General features: G+C 40.6%; 1 protein-coding gene across 1 annotated transcript in view; it reads left to right on the top strand.

The window, feature by feature from the left end:
* LOC124281188 (B1 bradykinin receptor-like) overlaps positions 1–11,013 on the top strand; it is a 53,903-nt gene extending 42,890 nt beyond the window's left edge. The window contains exon 2 of the mRNA XM_046717215.1: positions 9,786–11,013. Coding sequence (XP_046573171.1) covers positions 9,814–10,866 — 1,053 coding nt within the window. The 5' untranslated portion in view covers positions 9,786–9,813 and the 3' untranslated portion in view covers positions 10,867–11,013. The remainder of the gene's footprint in view (positions 1–9,785) is intronic.
* Positions 11,014–19,423: the final 8,410 nt, after the last annotated feature.

Here is a 19,423-nt window from a genome sequence, read left to right as displayed (position 1 = left end):
GCTACAGACCATCAAGAACTCTTCGTTCGGGTGCCATCATCTCACAAATCATCGTATGGAGATAGGTTCTTTTGCAGCAGCTGCACCTAATCTGTGGAACAGCCTCCCCACTGACATCAGAAACATTCAAGATGTTGCCACTTTCCAGAAACATCTCAAGACATACATGTTCGAAAAGATGTGTTTGAATAGACTCCAGTCAATGTAGAACTCCTAGAAGCGCTTTTGAGCAGTGATCACTGGATACTAGCGCTATATAAATCCAAAGGTATTATTCTACAGTTTGGCAAATTCATGGCCCGTGGTTATTCACACGGGTAACCAAGCCTATCGTGTGCACAACAGGATAATTAAATGCACCTTTTACCTAGACAATGGCAAAATAAATCACTTCAACAATCCCTTGTTTGAGTGGCATTTTAGAAGTTGAGACGTACAATATAGAACATTTTTTTTTATGGATAACAACTTCTTTATTTCATGAGTGTGACGTTTCGATACAGATTCCTGTACCGTTGTCAAGCAAGGACAACGCTTGACAAAGGTACAAGAATCTGTATCGAAACGCCATACTCATGAAATAGAGAAGTTGCTATCCATAAATAATTGTTTTATATTGTACTTAAACAATCTGTTATACCCAAACGTCTGTTGAATTTCACCCTACAATTGCTGCCCAACGTCAGCCCAATCACTCACGAAGAGGGCAGACTGCAACTACCACCCGTCTAGCAGGACTTCAGACCACAACTACCACATCACCTACTCAAAGGTCTGCACAAGGACCTTGTGGGCGAGCCCAGCTTCAACCTATATCTGTATATAGATGCGTCTCTACAGGGTTGGGGAACACACCACGACACAGATGTAACCTCAGGGCTGTGGTCTCCAGAAGAGAAGCTACTTCACATCAATCACTGAGGTTAGGCAGTTATCCGAGCCATTAGCCACTGGAGCCCTCGACTGTCCAATCAGTCATTGATGAACAGGACAGCCAACTGATCCAGCCAGCAGGCAACCCGGTTCTAAAACTTCCAGATTGGTCAAACCTGCTCACTTATCCTCACATGAAGCAGAAGCATCAAAACCCGAGTGTCTTCGATCTGCATGTATGGAGCATACCAAGAAGAACTTGACCAGGCGCGGCTATTCCAGCAGAGCAGAAGTCTCCCAGTCCCTATACATATCTTCCAGAAGCCTGTATGATGATAAGTGGAAGTAAGCAGATTCCAGCAGATCTACAACCTCAGAATCTCAAGACTGGGCTCAATCTTAGCACCAATCAGCTCTGTCATCACCATGATGAAGGCTCCCAACTCACTCAGAATGTCAGAGTTCCATCCTATAGACCTCACACACACCAGATTTGATAAAGGTGCCAATGCATCAGTACATCTTGGTCTCCGTTTGGATTTATTGCCAACAATCAGTCAGACCGACAGTTTCACATTCCACTATTATCTTCAATACTCGGCAATGAAGATATGGAAGACTTATTACTGCGTCTGGTCAGAGTCCCACGCATCTATCTACGTAGAACGAGCACCAGACGTCAGAAGTTAAGACGACTCTTCATCCCGCTCATGAGAGTTGTCACATCAGAAGTATCCCAAACACTATATCCTTCAGGATGAGATCGGTGATACTTCCAGCATACAGAGATGTAGGCTTAGAACCTCCCTCAACTTCCAACCAACACGAAGTAAGAGCACTATATGGTATTTGCTCCTTCCCTACCATCATGGAATGATGCTTTGGAAATATGTTTCTTTTTATGTTCAATCACTTTTATATGAGATAATTTGCGAAGAAAACCATAGCTCATGCCTTCCCATCAACACATGTACAGCATGTTAACGGGCAGCTTATCAGGCAGGTGATATATGGGGTCAGTCATTCTTCCACAGCCTGAACTCCATCTCCAACTGAGTGGGGTTGAATACAGAAGAAAAGTGGACAGTATGTTCCCTACTGGAAGACACTACACCAAGCATCACAATCTTGTCAGGAGTTGGTATCTTGTCTGTACAAAGGGGTGCAACAACCGATGCATACAGTCCTCACTTACATGCACTGGTGCGAGAGCCAGTGTTCATAACATTGACTCAGCTATGTTTTCAAGATGTTTAACCAGTATTTTCGGTCAGTATGTTTTTAAAAAGTCGTCCAATTAGTGTACTGATGGCAGGCCTAAAGCTATTACGGAAGCCAGAAAAGGCAAATTATTATTTATCTATTGCGCATGCGCAACTAAAATTATTTTGAGTGCCTCCATATCCTAAACTGTTCACTATGCATCAGTCTATACATGTGCAAAGTTTCATGCTTTTATCATTAAATGCACATTTTATCTGCCTAGCCGCTCCACTAAGTGGAAGAGTATCCCAAAAGAAATCTATGTACATCTTCCTTTAGATACAAGAAAACGGTTGCTATTGATTTGTACTGGCTTGACTCAACCGCAGAGTACAGAATAGTCGCAAATCTACTTGGAGTTGGTAAAACAACGGTCTTTGATTGTATTATTGTTAGTTAAGTTCTTATCCTTGGTTTTCCTTAAACATGAAGATATCCGAGACGTCATTCAAGGTTTCGAGAAGAAGTGGAATTTCCCGAACTGTACGGAAGCAATAGACGGCTGCCACATTGCCATAATTGGTCCACAAGAGTCCCACGGGGACTACCTGAATAGAAAAGGGTGGCACTCACTGATACTTCAAGGAATATGTGATCACAAGTATGTGTTCAGAGGCATTAACATTGGGTGACCTGGTCGTGTCCTCGAAGCAAGATTGTTTTCAAAGTTTGAGATCTTTTGTCGAGGTGAAGAATCTTCTTAATTGCAACAGTGGTCAAGGAAGATTATGCTCACCAACAAGGAGATGGTCCTTCCAGTCGTTAACCTCGGAGATCTTACATCCTAAGATCATTACTTCTCAAACCTTATTGTCACAGAGATATGCTTTCAGATGAACAAAGAGTTATCAATTACAGACTTATAAGTCGTGCAAGAATACAGTTTGCCTGAGTATCATTGCCGCCTGTGCATGTTTGTATAATGTTTGTGAGTGAGTGAGTGAATTAATATTTAACGTCACATCGGCAATATTTCAGCCTTATCGTGACGAGAGCATTTGAGATTGAAATGAAATATATGTATATTATAAAAAACCTGCCGACGAAGGACAGTAAAACAACTAGAATATCACAGATATGTATGTAAAAGTAGTAATTAAATCTAAAACGTTTTAACTATAGGGGAAAAACAATACAGTATAAAAATGGGCTATAAATCGCCAATAACTGAAGGTAGATCACCATACCAGGGACCACGGGGACTAGTTGAACCCTAGTTGGATTTACACCATCCGTATAATGTTTGTGGAATGCATAACCAGATATGTGATGATGAGTGGGATGAGCACCAGGACGAGGAGGAATCTATAGCTAGGGATCATAGGGACGATGCTACACTCTGTCGATCAGCTCACCAGGTCCATCAAGATGTCATGCAGGCCTTTGCAGCGAACATGATATAGTTTCATCTGTGAAAGAACCTTATAATTGTATTCCAGTAGAAATGTACTATAAATATAACGTGAAGAGACGCTTGTTCACAAACACAATTTTTGTACAGAAAGTGTGTTGTTAGTTGTTTCTGACAAATAAAAGTGAAAACAGCTATCAGCTACACATGAGCGTTAATCAAGCAAGACCACTTTTTAGGCGAACATGTGATCGATTGATTTTGAGATATTGTGTGAAGCACGTACTTTTCCATTCCAGTGATAGGGTATGATGGTCCGTTTAGACCAAAATTATAAAAATCGGATATCAGTCTCAAATTATTCTTTCCATTCATTTTCTTATATTCAACTTAAGTCATTTCTGTAAGTTAGCAACTTGTCTGCTGACTTATTATCTAACGGATATAACATATAATGTGGTAATCGCTGAATTACAACGTTACAAGGTTAACAATCAGTTTATAGTTACTTATCAACATACGTCTAGGTATGGTTCTATTGATTATCAGATACTACTGTCATATTTTTCTGGTGTTAGGAGTTGAAACAGAATATATTAACTCCTGAGTTTAATAACACGTTGGAGTCATGGCTCGACAATATCGCCATGATGACAGCGCTGACAATAAGACAGTATGTTACCAATTTATTGTACAAAATGAGGTATATAACAAAAGTCCTCATCTTTCAGGTTGGAGTGATACCTTGTGAGTCTGACTTCTGATGTTTAAACATCAAAACATACATGTACCCACGTGTGTTACAAGATGCGTTCGCATGACACGTTTACACACGTGTTTTTTTTTTACGTAACGTGTAAATTAGATCACGTGCGTAAACTGGTGCATGCGAACGGGGTATAAGATCCCAAATTTAATACTTTCTAAGGATAATTATTTGTGAAGTGCGTGAAGCAACTGCAAACCAAGAAACGGGATGCAACGGAGTAGTTTACAGTAGGAGGCTGTACGAGGCGATGACAACTGACATGTATCGTGACGTCGCTTAATTACATTATGATGTAATGCAAAATTGTTCGATGACGAGGGGACAGAATAGAATGGCGCAGTGACGACAATACATTGTGACGTAATGCAAAAAGTGTACATTATCGTCTGATAAAGTACTGTCGGCGCCTTTGATCTTTCACCGAAGCATCTTAGTATTGTTGTTTAAGGCCAGACTCAACAATATTACAGGTATGTGACAGAGGTCTGTAAATAATCGGTTCTGGACCACACAATCCAGTGATTGACGTCATCTGCACCTACCTGTGTCAGCCGAGTCGCCTCTTGTAAACTACAAGCAAAGTGAAGACAATTGCAACTCATATCTTAACAGGTCGAAGTTTGTGTATTTAAACTGTATTTATAACAGGACGTTATTATCAGTGTCTTGGCGTGGGTGTATGGCCACCGGCAAGTGTAATAAAGGAGAATCCATTTCTGCCCGCCTGTTCAATTGTATCTTCGTGTTTAAAGGTTTATGGTAGGATCTTATGTAGTTCAGCCAGGCATGAGGCTGCAACGTCTGGGTTGTGTGCAGTCTTTTTTCATTTCATGACTTTTGTCTGAGGCAATTTAACATTTAGAGAACCCCGCACGGCATGAACTACTTTAGTAGGCGAAGTGAGATCTTTTCAGTCGCCATTTCAGTCTGAGTCAGTAAACTGTTCAATTGTTTAGAAACTCATTGCACTTTAGATATTGCTAGACCGAAAGAAAGTAAGGGTAGAAATAGTACACTCCTTGAACTACTGTACTTGTGGTAATTAAACGCCCGAAATATGAATCTATTGAAACCTCGAATGGTGACGTAATGAAGCTTCACATATTGGTGGAAATAGCCCCTAGACTTAATCTCAGAATATATGTAATTTCGATCGAAAAAAGTAATTCCATTCCAATGACAAAAGGAGCCCCAGTGATTTGGCAGAACCTGGGGAGATCTAGACGTACTTTATTTAGGGCGTTAGCATTGCTAGAAGGACTGGGCGGAAGAGAAAATAGTGTAGTTCAGGGTCTGTGAGACAAGACTAATAGCACCCTTTAGAAAATGTCAGGGAAATTTGACAGAGTTGTCTCCCCGAACAACTCTCCAGTTTCAGTGGGTTCATTCAAAACGAAGTATGGCGAAGGATGTCGTAAATATATTGCTCTCTGAATGAACTGTTTGCTTTAATTTTTCATTCACTTCTTTAAAAAATACCCATTTACAAATTATTTCGTTTCGTCTTTGAACGAACCTTCCAGCTTTCAAATTTGTGTGGGGCGGTGGGGTAGCCTAGTGGTTAAAGCGTTGGCTCGTCACGCCAAAGACCCGGGTTCGATTCCCCACATGGGCACAATGTGTTAAGCCCATTTCTGGTGTCCCCCGCCGTGATATTGCTGGAATACTGCTAAAAGCGGCGTAAAACTAAACTCAGTCAGTCAGTCAGTCAAATTTGTGTTTATTGACAGGTAGCAGATCAAGCGGAAGAAAATTATCATAATGTCATATTGACATGTCTTACCTGTATCCTGTGTACAATACCATATTGTTCGTTTAGGTAGGTGAATGACATGTTGATTTTGTTGGTGGCAATCGCGGTTTTAGTCATTGTGGACGCGTTTGAAAATCGAATGATTTTACGATTTCCTGGTTTAATGGAGTTAGCTAATCCTCCACAATGCCAACCGTAAGCATTGATTCTGACAATTAAGAACATCAAAATGTTGTCTGGAACATCCAGTCATCGTATCGACGAGATCGGAAACTTGACATACGTGTGTACGGCAGTCTCGACTTCAGAACGAATCAACATATGTCTTCAACCGGAACTTTACTGTTTCGCTCAAAAACAGGGGCAGTGGGGTAGGTAGCCTGGTGATTGCAGCGTTCGCTTGTCACGCCGAAGACCAAGGTTGGATTCCCCATATGGCCACAATGTGTGAAGCCCATTTGTGGTGTCCAGTATTTGGCCACAATGTGTGAAGCCCATTTGTGGTGTCCAGTATATGGCTACACGAGGCATACAAACATGCTCTTTCACATTTTCTGTCATAATTATAATGTTCGTTACTGCGAAAGACATACCTTTACGTTTCTACTTAACTCGTACCATTCGCCTATTTCCTTTTTGACATATTGATGGTTTTAACCAAAAAGTTGAATGTTCACTTCTTAGCAATGTGTGATGTAATACCTAAAACGTTTTTGTTTTGTTTGTTGTATATTGTTTTTTTCCCTTTTGTTCTTTGTGTGTATTTGTTTTACAAACATTAATGGGTAATGAATAATATGTTAATCAGGGATATAAATATAATAACCCTGAAATACCAGCGCATATAGAGACTGTTATACCATACATAGAAAATATATCGCGCTCTGTGTACAACTCATAAAAATATAAAGGTGTAAGCAGTACACGATTACTATTTCGCAAACTCCTGGTCATTACTGATTTCCACTGACCCTTTTCAACACAATTTATAACTAATTCGGGATATGTTTCGTAAAGATTCGATAATCAAGGCTGAATAGTCTCTGGTGTTGACGTTTTGGAATTCTACAATAGCATTTCACTATACACTATTCACTTTCATAATTCTGTACCACAGCGTTACTTAAATCGGAGTCTTTTCCCTAGTTATTATATAAAATACATATACAGTAACGAGCAGAAAAAATGCGACTTTTCACAGACGTAGTTTCAAAATTTATTTACTGATAAATTCAGTTATATTTTTCATACATCCACTCTGGATGCTGAATTTTTTACATTTATGCAAGTCAATAGTCTGTTAGTCCACCGTTTCTCTCGATGCACTGCTGAATACGGCGTCCCATGCTGTCAATCAAATTGTCTATGTAGTCCTGGGGTAGGTCCACCCATATTTGACTGATGAGTTTAAACCACTCAACGACACTCTTCGGTTCCAACTTTTGTAATTTGTCCTTCATAATCTGCCACACATTTTCAACTGGGTTCAGGTCTGGTGATGCCGCTGGAAATTTCTGCAAGGTCACTTGACACGTTTCAAACCAGTTACAGGTGTGTCTTGACTTGTGTACAGGTGCATTGTCCTGTTAAAGTTTGAAAGGTATTCCACTCTGTCCTATATGGGATTCCACTATGCCTTCCTGTAATAGTTAGCAGCGGCGTTACCCCGAGTTTGCCAATACCACCCCAAACCATGACACTGGGGGAGAACTTCGGAACCATTTTGCAGCTACGTCCACCTCTTGCACCTCTTTCTTGTGATCCTATAAAACTGAAACTTTGATTCGTCCGTAAAAGTCACATTTGAAAAGTCTGTACTCCTGCATTTCCCTGCACCACTCGAGCCTTTTCTCCATATGTGCTGTTGTCATCAATGGAACTTTCTTCGGCACTCGCTTGATTGCTTTAAAGATCTTCTGATTGTCCATTCTGATACCTTAGGGGTTCCTTGACTTGACGCCTTCACAGCAAGCTGTTTCGCAGACCAGTTTGGGTACGCCGCCGCGAGACGCGCGATGCGTCGTCTGTCATTTGCCCCAAGAGTAGCACGACGTCCCGATCCAGCCTGTCGCTCTGTCCCTAACCCTGCGTCAAATTTCGGTAAACAGAGGCTCGTTGCCTTCCCGTCAGTTTCACAAGTCTAGTTACGGACGTAATACCTGCTTCATAATATGCAAAGAGTCGATTTCTGTTGTTTTGTAACGTCATGGCAAAGCTTCGGTATCGTCTGCTAGCAACGAGGTCACGTGATCAAGCCATCCGAACCCAAAGGCGATAATTCCATACCAACGAGGCAAACTACTGGCGGCTAGAAACAATGTATTTTGGCTTTTTTGATAGTAGGATCGAGTCTACAGAATTAAGTTCTTTGTCGCATTTTTTCTGCTCGTTACTATATATGATAACTTGTGTAGTGTTTGAATGGGTTTAATGCCAGAAAGCAGATCTGACACCATCGAAGACAACGTCATCGGAAAAAAAACCCATAAAACTTGTGTATTGAAACGTAAAAACAGTTTCCACAACCTAACAGGAAATCACATATAAAGCAGAAACGTCGCAAAAAAGGCACAAACACATTGTTGTTCTCAAAGAAAGCAAAGTTAAAAATTGCTGGGTCTCATATTAGCGTGGGTTTTGGGTGAAATCAGCGCGTTTACCCAAATTAGGTCCAGGAAAACGACTTAATCACAGGCCAACCAGTGTCTTGTTTCAAACTCTTCATTGGCTTTGTATTGATGGATTGTGTCTCACACGAACACGACGTTTTATTTGCTGGTTTAATGCATTCAGACACAGACACTCTGACCCTTCTGATAATCTGATACAGCGAGGGCAAAACGCTAACTTGTAGTTCGTGACAACTCCTGACAATCTGAGACAAGTCCCAAGGCCCTTCGTGGCACCGGAATGGTATCATCGTACACTGGTGACACTGTCTTGTTCCCAGAGCAAGTCTCTAGCAATATACTAGCTTATCGAGCTAGGATGACAGTTGAACTGAATGTGTCTCAGTAAAACGTTCACACCATTTGAAAGATTTAATCATTTGTTGTGTTCATTGTGTTGCACATTGTTATTTTAATGACATTACAACTTTTACGATATATTCAGACTTGTACAATTGCCGTGTCCTTGGTTACAATCACATAAAGTACAACTTATAATATTTGTGTTTGAGATCATACGTTGATCACATTGCTTAGCTAAATAATGAGCTGCTACATGCGTCTCTGGCAGTATTTATGCTTGTAAATGAACGTAAAAAAGGCTTTCCACACTCATAATAATCATTGCCAAAAGCAGACTCGACTGTGCTATTCCGTGGGGCGGTGGCGTAGCCCAGTGGTTAAAGCGTTCGCTCTTCACGCCGAAGACCTGGGTTCGATTACCCACATGGCTACAATGTGTGAAGCCCATTTCTGGTGTACCCCGCCGTGTTATTCTTTGAATTTTGCTAACAGCGGCGTAAAAAGTAACCCACTCGCTCATGGAATAGTGCCAATACCAGGCGTTCGCGCAAAGGAGAGCGTATCCTGCTCCACCCATGGCGTTCGTCACAGACACACGCAAGGGCATGCCAGTTGTTCACCACTAATAACACAGGAACATATCGGACATCACTTTTGTCACCGAAGCGTCAAATTTAGAAATCATCCGCATTTCTAACATAGTAGGTTTTGAAAGGATTACTTACTTATTTCTTGAACGTTGTTAATGACACATGACTAATCAAACATACTGAACATTTATTTGTTGTTTTTTTCTCGTTGCAGATAAGATGGTACTCGGCCAATTTTCCATATGTGTATAAGTTTTCCTCGCACAAACTACATGGACGATCCTATTCTGAAATTGGCGGGGAAAGGTAACCTTTCCCACCCAGACGATAACTTCACCTGGTACCGCCCGGACACTATACACCAAGTTGCCCATTGCTTGACCTTATACTTCCAGCCAATCATATGCCTTTTTGGAGTCGTTGGAAATATTATATCGCTGATTGTTTTTTCGTCCAAAAAGCTAAGGACTGTGTCGTGCAATGTGTACCTGGCAGCACTGTCAGCCAGCAACAGCGCGTTCCTGTTGGCCTTGTTCATTGTTTGGCTGGAGATGCTTGGAATTCGACTAGTTCATCAGAATGGTTGGTGCCAGACCGTTATCTTTGTGACTTACGTGTGCAGTTTTCTATCCATCTGGCTTATTGTGTGTATTACAATTGAGAATTTCATCATAACCTTTCATCTTCACGACGCACCCCGGCTGTGCACCGTCAGTCGAGCGTTGGTAGTGGTTGGAGGTCTCACCTTCTTTGCTTTCTTAGTATACGACTTTGCTTTATGGTCAACCAAGGAAACAGAGATTCAAAATACCACCTACTGCTTTGTGTCGGATGAATATGGCACCATTGTCGCGGTTCTAACATGTGTGGATGTAGTTATAACACTTGTGCTGCCTTCACTGTTGATCATCTCATTCCTCATAGCTATATTCATCAGGAACATATCCCAGCCCAATGGTTTCAGAACAAACTTAAGACGTGTCCTTACCCGTAAAGAAAGAGCCTTGTTACGTGTGACAAGACTTCTCTTTGTCATAACAGTTTCTTTCATGATATTTTCAGCTCCAAGCCACGTGAATAAACTGTGGTACTTGATTTCAACCCTTTCAACAGATAAAAGTGAAGCGACTCAGAATGATAGAGTCACACAACATTTGTGCCAGTTAGTTTATTATACAAGTTTTTCCTGTAATTTTGTTTATTATCTTATATGGGGGAAGAATTTCAGACATGTGCTGTTTAATATTATCAAAAGTGTTGGCAAGTGCTGTTGCAAGCGTCTGCGACCACCTTGAACAATTCCCCTTGATGTCAAGCTGTATTTCGTCCAGACAATATGTGCTTTGTATTGCACACTTGTATTATAGAGCTTTGATATATACATCTTTGAATGAATACGCAAGTGTTGATTTTCGACATCAATAAACTGTTATACTATTTTATTAATAATGGTCCTTGTTTTCATGTGATTGGGTGTTTAGTCATACATACACCTCATACTTTGTTGTCTAAGCCGCTCTTTAAACTTCCTTGGAGATAACACTTCGGTTTGTTTCTTCTTCTTTTTGGTGTTGTTTTTATTATTCATCTTTCTCTAGGTAGAACGTCATGACATCAAATAACAGTAAAATATATATACATGTGTTTGTCTTGGCATATCCCACTTTGACAAACATATTATAACAGATGACACTGTAAGAAAATAGGCACGTTTTAAGTTAATATCAACAAGCATTGTCACTAAGGTGACAATATAATCCCCCGCCGCAAATTATCAAATCAAATTAAATTTCAACAAACATGACCAGTCAACCTCTCTTGATATCTTGCTCTGTAGTTGTTCAAACGCACAAATATTTTCAAGACTCACTTTGACCTTGACATGAATATCTTAGTGTATGAAATATGCAAAAATAGTAATAAAGAAATTGCCTATTGAAAAACATTCAAGAGAAGTATTGAAAGTCTATGTAGAAAATCCAGTTAACTGTTCTTGACATATCTCGCTGACAATCTTAACATGCAGTTTAACATGCTGAAATCTTCAAAGTGACGCTGTGACCTTGAAAATTATGTGAAGGTCACCATTGTGGATTTGTCAAACTTATTCCCGGAGTCAAACCATGCCCCTATAGAGATGTGCATGCGAATTACACCATTCCCACGAGCGATATCTTATGCTTATTACTATGATCATCATCTACCTCATACGGTAGGGACAGAAAGTTAGAGGCGGCTCAAGGAGCGAGCTTAATGTCGACGCCATCTTTCACAAAACGTTTGCACATATCCCGCAGTTTTGCACATATGCATATTCATTACCAGCAGATGACAAGGTGAGGTGAAATGGGGTTTAACGTCGTACTTAAGAATATTTCGTTCATATGACGACGTGCATGCATGTGTATGTGTGGCTGCTTGCACTAGCCAAGCGTTAGGCCTATTTTATAGTGCCAGCTCACTGAGATACCATGCCGCAGTTAAGCATGAATACCCTACTCAGACACATTATACTGACTCCGAGCTTTAATGCCGAGCGCCAGACAGGGACCAACAAGTACCATATTTTAACGTCTTTTCGAATGTCGCGGCCAGGGATCGAACCCGTGACCTTCCGCTCTCCGGGTGGACGCTCTAACGGAGGCGGTAAGATGACAAGCTAACTTTTTTCCCAGTTAAATAAACACACAATTATTTGTGCTTAATCTGAGACAAAATGTGAATAAATGTGACAGCAATCTGATTTCTGATTGGAGATGTTCGAAATAGCGCAGTTATAATACTACTGAACAATCTAGTGGATATAGTCCGTTTGGCTCAAAATCGAACCGATGAATTGCAATCTAACCCGAGAACTACTATACATATAATACTCAATAAAACACTGATCACAATCAAAACGTCAGACCAACTCTGTGATATTTCGCAGAACTTATTTCCTAAAAATATATATGTTGTTTAACAAACTATCATTAATATTTTGACAAAGTTCACAATTTGTTACGAGGGAGGACTGCAAAGAGAGGAACAGCCAGGTGTGCCAGAAAGGATGGAGACAGCACAGCACAGGTAAATGATTCAATAACTTTGTCGGCACTTGTGCACCTGCTCCGCGTAAACATTCCAGAGCTTTCCTCTTCTTTGTTGACTGATACTTAGCAATAACTGATTGACAATGTTCTAGTTTCTTCTCACTGGGTTCCAATTTCCTTTTAAGGATCAATTCATCTTTGTCACTTTTCTTAACATGATCAACAAAGATTTCCTCAACAGTCTTAAACTGATTTTCCTTTTCCGCGATAACGGACTTCAGGTTTTCAACACTCTGTAAAGACTGATGTCTTTCTATCATAACAAACCAAGAATACTTTGATGAGGACAATTTTTCCTTATACCTCTGAAACTGTAAACCACCTTTTACTCTGGCAGTAAGTCCAGCTTTCCTTAATCTATACTGAACAGCAAAAGTAACGCAAGTTTTTTATAAAGACAACCAAAATCATGTCTAATCATTTAATCTATAGAAAACACTGTCAATTTAACAGTTGAAAGTTGCTGTTGGCATTGAATTGCAATAAGTTCAAATTGATCACAGTCCGTCAAATGGAGATACCCCTGAACGCGAAAAGTGACAGTCTCTTTAGTAGCGCGTTTAGCCACCTTGAGCTTGCACACAGGCCGTGCAACGTGGCCTCATTGAGTTCACTAGAGTCTGAAAGACTGCCTGAGGCAACTGGTTCCGCTCAAACACCAATCTGTATTCCAATTGTGCAAGTGTGAGTGGCTGTCTACCTGCCCCAATCCTCCGTTCAATTTCGTCCCAGAATGTTCAAACGGAGCCATATCCGGGAAGGAGACGGCAATGGAAAAATATTAACGTTGTTCTGAGCCAGATGATCCATCAACACCCTTGCTGTGCGCGGGCTGCTAGTGTTGTTGACGTGTCAAAACTGGCCCCACATATGGCCGTCGGCAGTGGATTCCAGCAGCCCGAAGACGACGCCTAATCCTATCGCTGGACACTGCTCCACTTGACCCAAGAACTGAGGCTGCTGTTACTGTTTCTGCTTGAGTTTGGTTCTTTAGATGAGTGACCCGGATGAACCGATCTTGCGTATGAGTTGTCACTCGTTGCCGTCCGGTACAGGGACGATCAGCAGCAATCCCGGTTTGCTGATGACGTTGAGCAAGTCGTGTAATGTGGTAAGATGACAGCCCAATTGCCTAGCTACAGCGGTTGCAGAGCTACCTCCGTGCAACTTTCCCATGGCCACTCCCCTCTGCTCAGTCGTTAGTCTAGGCATCGTTTGTGTGGCGTGTACACCTCCTAGCGTCAATCCTGAACTGTTTTTTGACACAAACCTTTATAAAAAATACCTCAGAGTGAAATGCATGCTTTCCATCCAGAACCGTCGACGCACGTGCTAAAATTATGGTTTTGCTGCACTGTTTGTGTGTTTGTGCGAATGGTTCGTATGGATGTCAAATTGCATGACATCATCTCATCTGGGATCATTACGTCACGTTCCATAAACATGAACGGTTACCTTTATGAAATTTCATTTTTTCAAAACTTGCGTTTCTTTTGCTGTTCAGTGTATATAATTCATTCCGTAAACTCTTGCCGCTGCGACACGAAACATCGCCATTGAAAGAATGCACACTGGAGATTATCAATCTTCTGTTGCCAGGCTGAGTCTGAGTGTTAGTCTGAGCACCATATCACGGCTTACAGCTCGTAACAACCAAACAGGTATAACAAATGACCGTCCCCGTACAGGCAGACCTCGAGTTACCACTGCAACCCAAGATCGGTACATCCGGGTACTACATTTGCGTGATCGTACTGCCACGGGTGAGAGCACAGCAGCCAGGGTGCCTGGACTTCGGAGGATATCCGGTCAAACTGTACGGAACAGGTTGAGAGAGATTGGACTGAGAACCTGGAGACCCTACGTCCGGACCGTGATACGTTGTCACCATCGCGCTTAACGTCGCCGTTATCTAAAATTATCCACTTGGTTGCATAAACATGTTCTTCCTCTAAACTGATGTAAACATTCATGTACTAAAGTCTATTTGTGGACGAGTTATACATGTTTGAAAATACAACATATTCGCCAAAGATATATCGGTTAGGCGTTTCGGTTTAGGAATAGTATACGTTGTACTGAGAAAAACACTTCACATATTCACCACTAAGAACTCACTTCCTCGCCGTTTGGGCGGGTAATTCGTCTGCGTGCCATATTACGTCGACAACGTCACGAGAAGGCGAGGGAGACCAAGGGGCATTACTCTAAATGCTTGTGCTTTAAATTTCTGTGAATTTTCGCCATATGTTTGGTTTTAGTCTGACAAACACAATTTAAAGGCCTATGTATTGATATTGCAAAATAATCGAGGTGTAATATATTTTTAAATCGATATCTTGTCGTTCGGGTAATTTGCATTGATATGTAATATGTAAGTTAGACAATTTTAGAATACACTTAACTGTTGTTGTTTGTTAAATCATGCCGAATTCTTTCACGGACAGATTCCTAGGTTATTTTATTGTTTCAACTTGCAAGTTGTAATCTTTATAACTTACGTGAAACCCATGAGGTCGATGCTGGCGAACCTTAATTTGTATCAGGGAAATTGGCGGATTCGAACCAGCAATCTTTGGTTTCTGACATACCTTACTCTGCGTGGCCAATCCTTAGCTTTACCATCAGACCTCCACCCTTAACAAGAACAATATGAGTGTGAGAAATTTCATGTTTATTTAACTTCAACATACGACTGGCAACGCTGATGTGAAAGCTCTGCACGGGTGTGGTATGGTTCTCCCTGACTGGGGAAAGTATAGCATCAAATCTGAGCTACGAACGGGCGCCAAACGGATACCACAGCTAAGAAACACACTACTTCAAATAGAAGTACACGAACAGAGCAATCAATACGAATGTGAGTAAATTAATATATTTGTCGCTTTCATTTCATTTGTGATGTACATGATTACGAAGCTCTTTGAAACTGATCCTGATGTTTTAAGTAAAGTAGAGATGTCTCTGGTATCTATATTACATATTCGTGTCGCGACGCCCTTGGATTTTAATACCAATTGCCTTGAGACTGTTGCTCTCTCCAGCCAAGTAGACTGCAGACATGATATAATAAGGCACTGCAGACTCCAGGATTCCATCTCATTTACATGCATAACGTCGTAACAGCTACCGTATAAACTACTGTATTGATTGAATACAAAATGGTGAATAACTAAATAATGGAAAACTAGAGGAATCATTCGACATGTGGTAACATTGTTTATAATGTTTTATAATACTACGTACGTAAATATTTAAAAGGCAGAATTGTATATCCAAGATATTTTTTGGGATTAAACTTCTTTTTAATTTCTATCACGACGTTTCGAGACCATTCCAGGTCCCTTCATCAGGTCAACTGGTAGTTAGGACTATGACGTCATAACTGAGTTATGACGTCACAATGCAAGTGACATCACAGTACACTAGGGAGAGTACTGTATAAGTGAGTTGAAGAGTTAATTACATAATGATGAAAATTCATGCTAAATAATAGAGTTGAAAGTTGAATTGTCAATACACAACAACTGCTAATTACACAAAGGTTACTTGATAGCAGGCTTTCCAAAAAGAATAGTAGACTCGTTTTTTCTTTTATCTAAAGTTCATCAAAATTGTATAGTTCCCAAGCGAGTGCGAGCCATGAATCTTCAATGAGTTTCGCAAAACCATAATGCGAATGTAAGTATTTCTTTATGCCACTGTATTTCGAAATCTTTAAGAGAACTCTTCAGAGAAATGGACCAATCCGTCAAATATCTTAAGCTATGACAACGTTTCTAGTGTGATATCATTCAGACCCGACGTCATTGATGATGACCTTAAACGCGTCAATATTGCCGTCCAAATGACGTGACGGTACGCTGGTGTGTATAAAGTGAAAGTTGCACTTGTGCACATGTACACGATTTTCATTACCTCGATTGTTCCTAACCGTGTACGTAACATAGCTTACTATAGGTACAACTTCAATTTTCCACCGATGTCGAAGATTACATGTCCTGTACGAACGGATTGGATGGGCCTGTGTTTATGACAGATCGCTTTTCCAGTGACTGTGCACCACATGTTTCTCTACGAAAAGATCACCCAGTATATTTTCCTCACATTACCTAGTTGCATTTTGATATGTGACTTCTTGTTAACGAAACAATGGTTAACACCATGAGCACACACTTGCATATATATATATATTGTTTCACAAAGGGCCTATGCGCGCATATGATATATATGTGTTAAAAGTTTGGTCGCGGTTACGTGGTAATATGTACAAGGTTTAAGCGTCTTCGTGCTTTAACTATAATAGTTCAGGGCGAAAGTGTGCTTTATTACACTATACATGGTGGTAGAGCGAACTGTATTTCTTTGCTAAGGATAATTACGATTAATCTAAGGCAGAAAACAAACGACGGTGTCGGTGACCTAAGGGGGCAGACTAGAATGGCGCAGTGACGCCAATACATTGTGACGTAATGCAAAAAGTGCACATTATCGTCTGATAAAGTACTGTCGGCGCTTTTGATCTTTCACCGAAGCATCTTAAAATTAAGAAATACAGTTCGCTCTACCACCATGTATAGTGTAATAAAGCACACTTTCGCCCTGAACTATTATAATGTTAAAGCACGAAGACGCTTAAACCTTTTACATATGCACTCGGACGCATGGTGGTAGAGCGAACTGTATTTCTTTTCTAAGATGCCAAATTTAATACTTTCTAAGGATAATTACGTTTAATCTAAGGCAGAAAACAAACGACGGTGTCGGTGACCTAAATTAAGAATCCTCGCATAGGGCTAACTGGCGCGCTGTTCTATTGACGTGTGTACCCCACTACGTTAAGACGAACGTTACCAAAAATAACCAAAAACAAACAGTTTGATGACGGTTTACCTTCGGATTAAATATCTTCTCTAAATTATTGTAATTACATCTGTGATTAACGTAAACCATATGGGGCAATATGAACGTCGCATTTCTACTACCAACGTAAGTTTAGATCAGTACATCCAGAGGAAGCTGAGTAGTCAAGCGACATTCCACGATTGCATTGTGGGAATGTAAACATTGCGGACGTTACCGTGTCGCTGAAAACTTGTGAGTCGAATTGAGACATTTTAACCGTCGGAAAACAAAAACGTAATGAATCCACCAGTAATGTTATCTGCTTGAAGCAACTAACCAAGAAACGGGATGCAACGGAGAAGTTTACTGTAGGAGGCCGTACGAAGCGATGACAACTGACTTGCATCGTGATGTCGCTTACATTGTGACGTAATGCAAATGTGTTCGATTACGAGGGGGCAGACTAGAATGGCGCAGTGACGCCAATACATTGTGACGTAATGCAAACAGTGCACATTATTGTCTGATAAAGTACTGTCGGTGCATTTGATCTTTCACCGAAGCATCTTAGAATAGTCAATATAGAACGCCTAGTCCTGCATTTCTTATTTGAAAATAGCTAATACTACGACTGTATTGTTTTCAAGATCCGGACAGATTATTGTTCGTAACCGGGCATTGCCTGTTCCCAGTTTAAACCAGTCCGTCGGACATTCCATACATGTGCTGCTTGGCTAGCGTCTGTGATGACACTCTACTCATTAATACAACAGGGGACTAGGAGTAATGTCTCAGTATTATTATTGGTCTGTTTTTCATTAGTACTTCTTGTCCTTGTGCTTTCATTCCATACAAAGCTGACACGCTATTAGATAACTGAAATACATAGCAGTGATAAATCAGACTGACTCATTTTTTTTGCAAAATAAGATTTTTACATTTTTTGTTTGTTTGGTCGTTGTTGTCTTCAAAGTAATGCACCTTTTTATTCGAGCTGTAAGACAGTGGTCTCCTTAAAAATTAAGTCTATACCAGACATTCCAGCAAATTTCATCATGAGGTTCAGCCTCGGATACAATGATGCCGTTCGTCGGCTTTTGTGGCAATCATGGGTAGCTGAAGATCAGTTCTTCAGAAGTCTATCGATGCACGTAATATGGTAAAACATAAACATAAAGATTACGATCAACAAAACATAAAAATAAAATAAACAAAAAATCTAGAAAACAACAAACAGTTAAAGACCAAGTACAAAATATCCTCTCTGATGAAAGGTGAGACATCCAGTGTTATTTTCAGTAGGTAGCACCTGCCTGTATAGTGTACGGCCGGATCTCTCAACACTGAAGGATTGGCCTGCCACAACAACTGATCACCTCAGGCGGCTGAAGTGCAGAGGCAGAAAGACAGATGCTTCTTCAAGCTACATGTGTGGGGCCACGCTACCAAAGCAAACAATCCCCAGGAGGTTACGTTACGCGATTTAACCCGAAGGGTTGTTTTTATAACTTTAGACAATTTACGCTTTCCTTCGCAGTTAAAGATCAGGAGACTACTGACACATGTTCTCAACTTTCTGTGGTACACTTTTTCTGTAAAGAAACACTCACCCTATTTTCTTGATTGGGTTCAAGTGGGTTTGTTTTCACTCTCGTAATTGTTGTGTTTTTCTTTGATGTTTTTGGTTGATGTTAACAACATGATAAGATCAATATGTGTTAGACTTTACAATGAAATGTTTGGTACCCATTGATGTGTGTAATGTGTTCATCACACATTAACCGTTATGTCATCCGTCGCGCCCCATTCTTTGTGCGTGATGCGTCGTGTGTCAGCAGTCGTGAATGTTTCATCGTCTGTCAACGGTTTTGTGTCATCTGCCATGTGTCATACTCTATGTTTCATCTATCGTTTT

Source organism: Haliotis rubra, unplaced genomic scaffold (genome assembly GCF_003918875.1).
Source record: "Haliotis rubra isolate DU_JTF1 unplaced genomic scaffold, ASM391887v1 Scf28, whole genome shotgun sequence".
Lineage (NCBI taxonomy): Eukaryota > Metazoa > Mollusca > Gastropoda > Lepetellida > Haliotidae > Haliotis > Haliotis rubra.
Note: the sequence above shows the minus strand (reverse complement) of the source record. Positions and strands in the feature narration are given on the sequence as shown.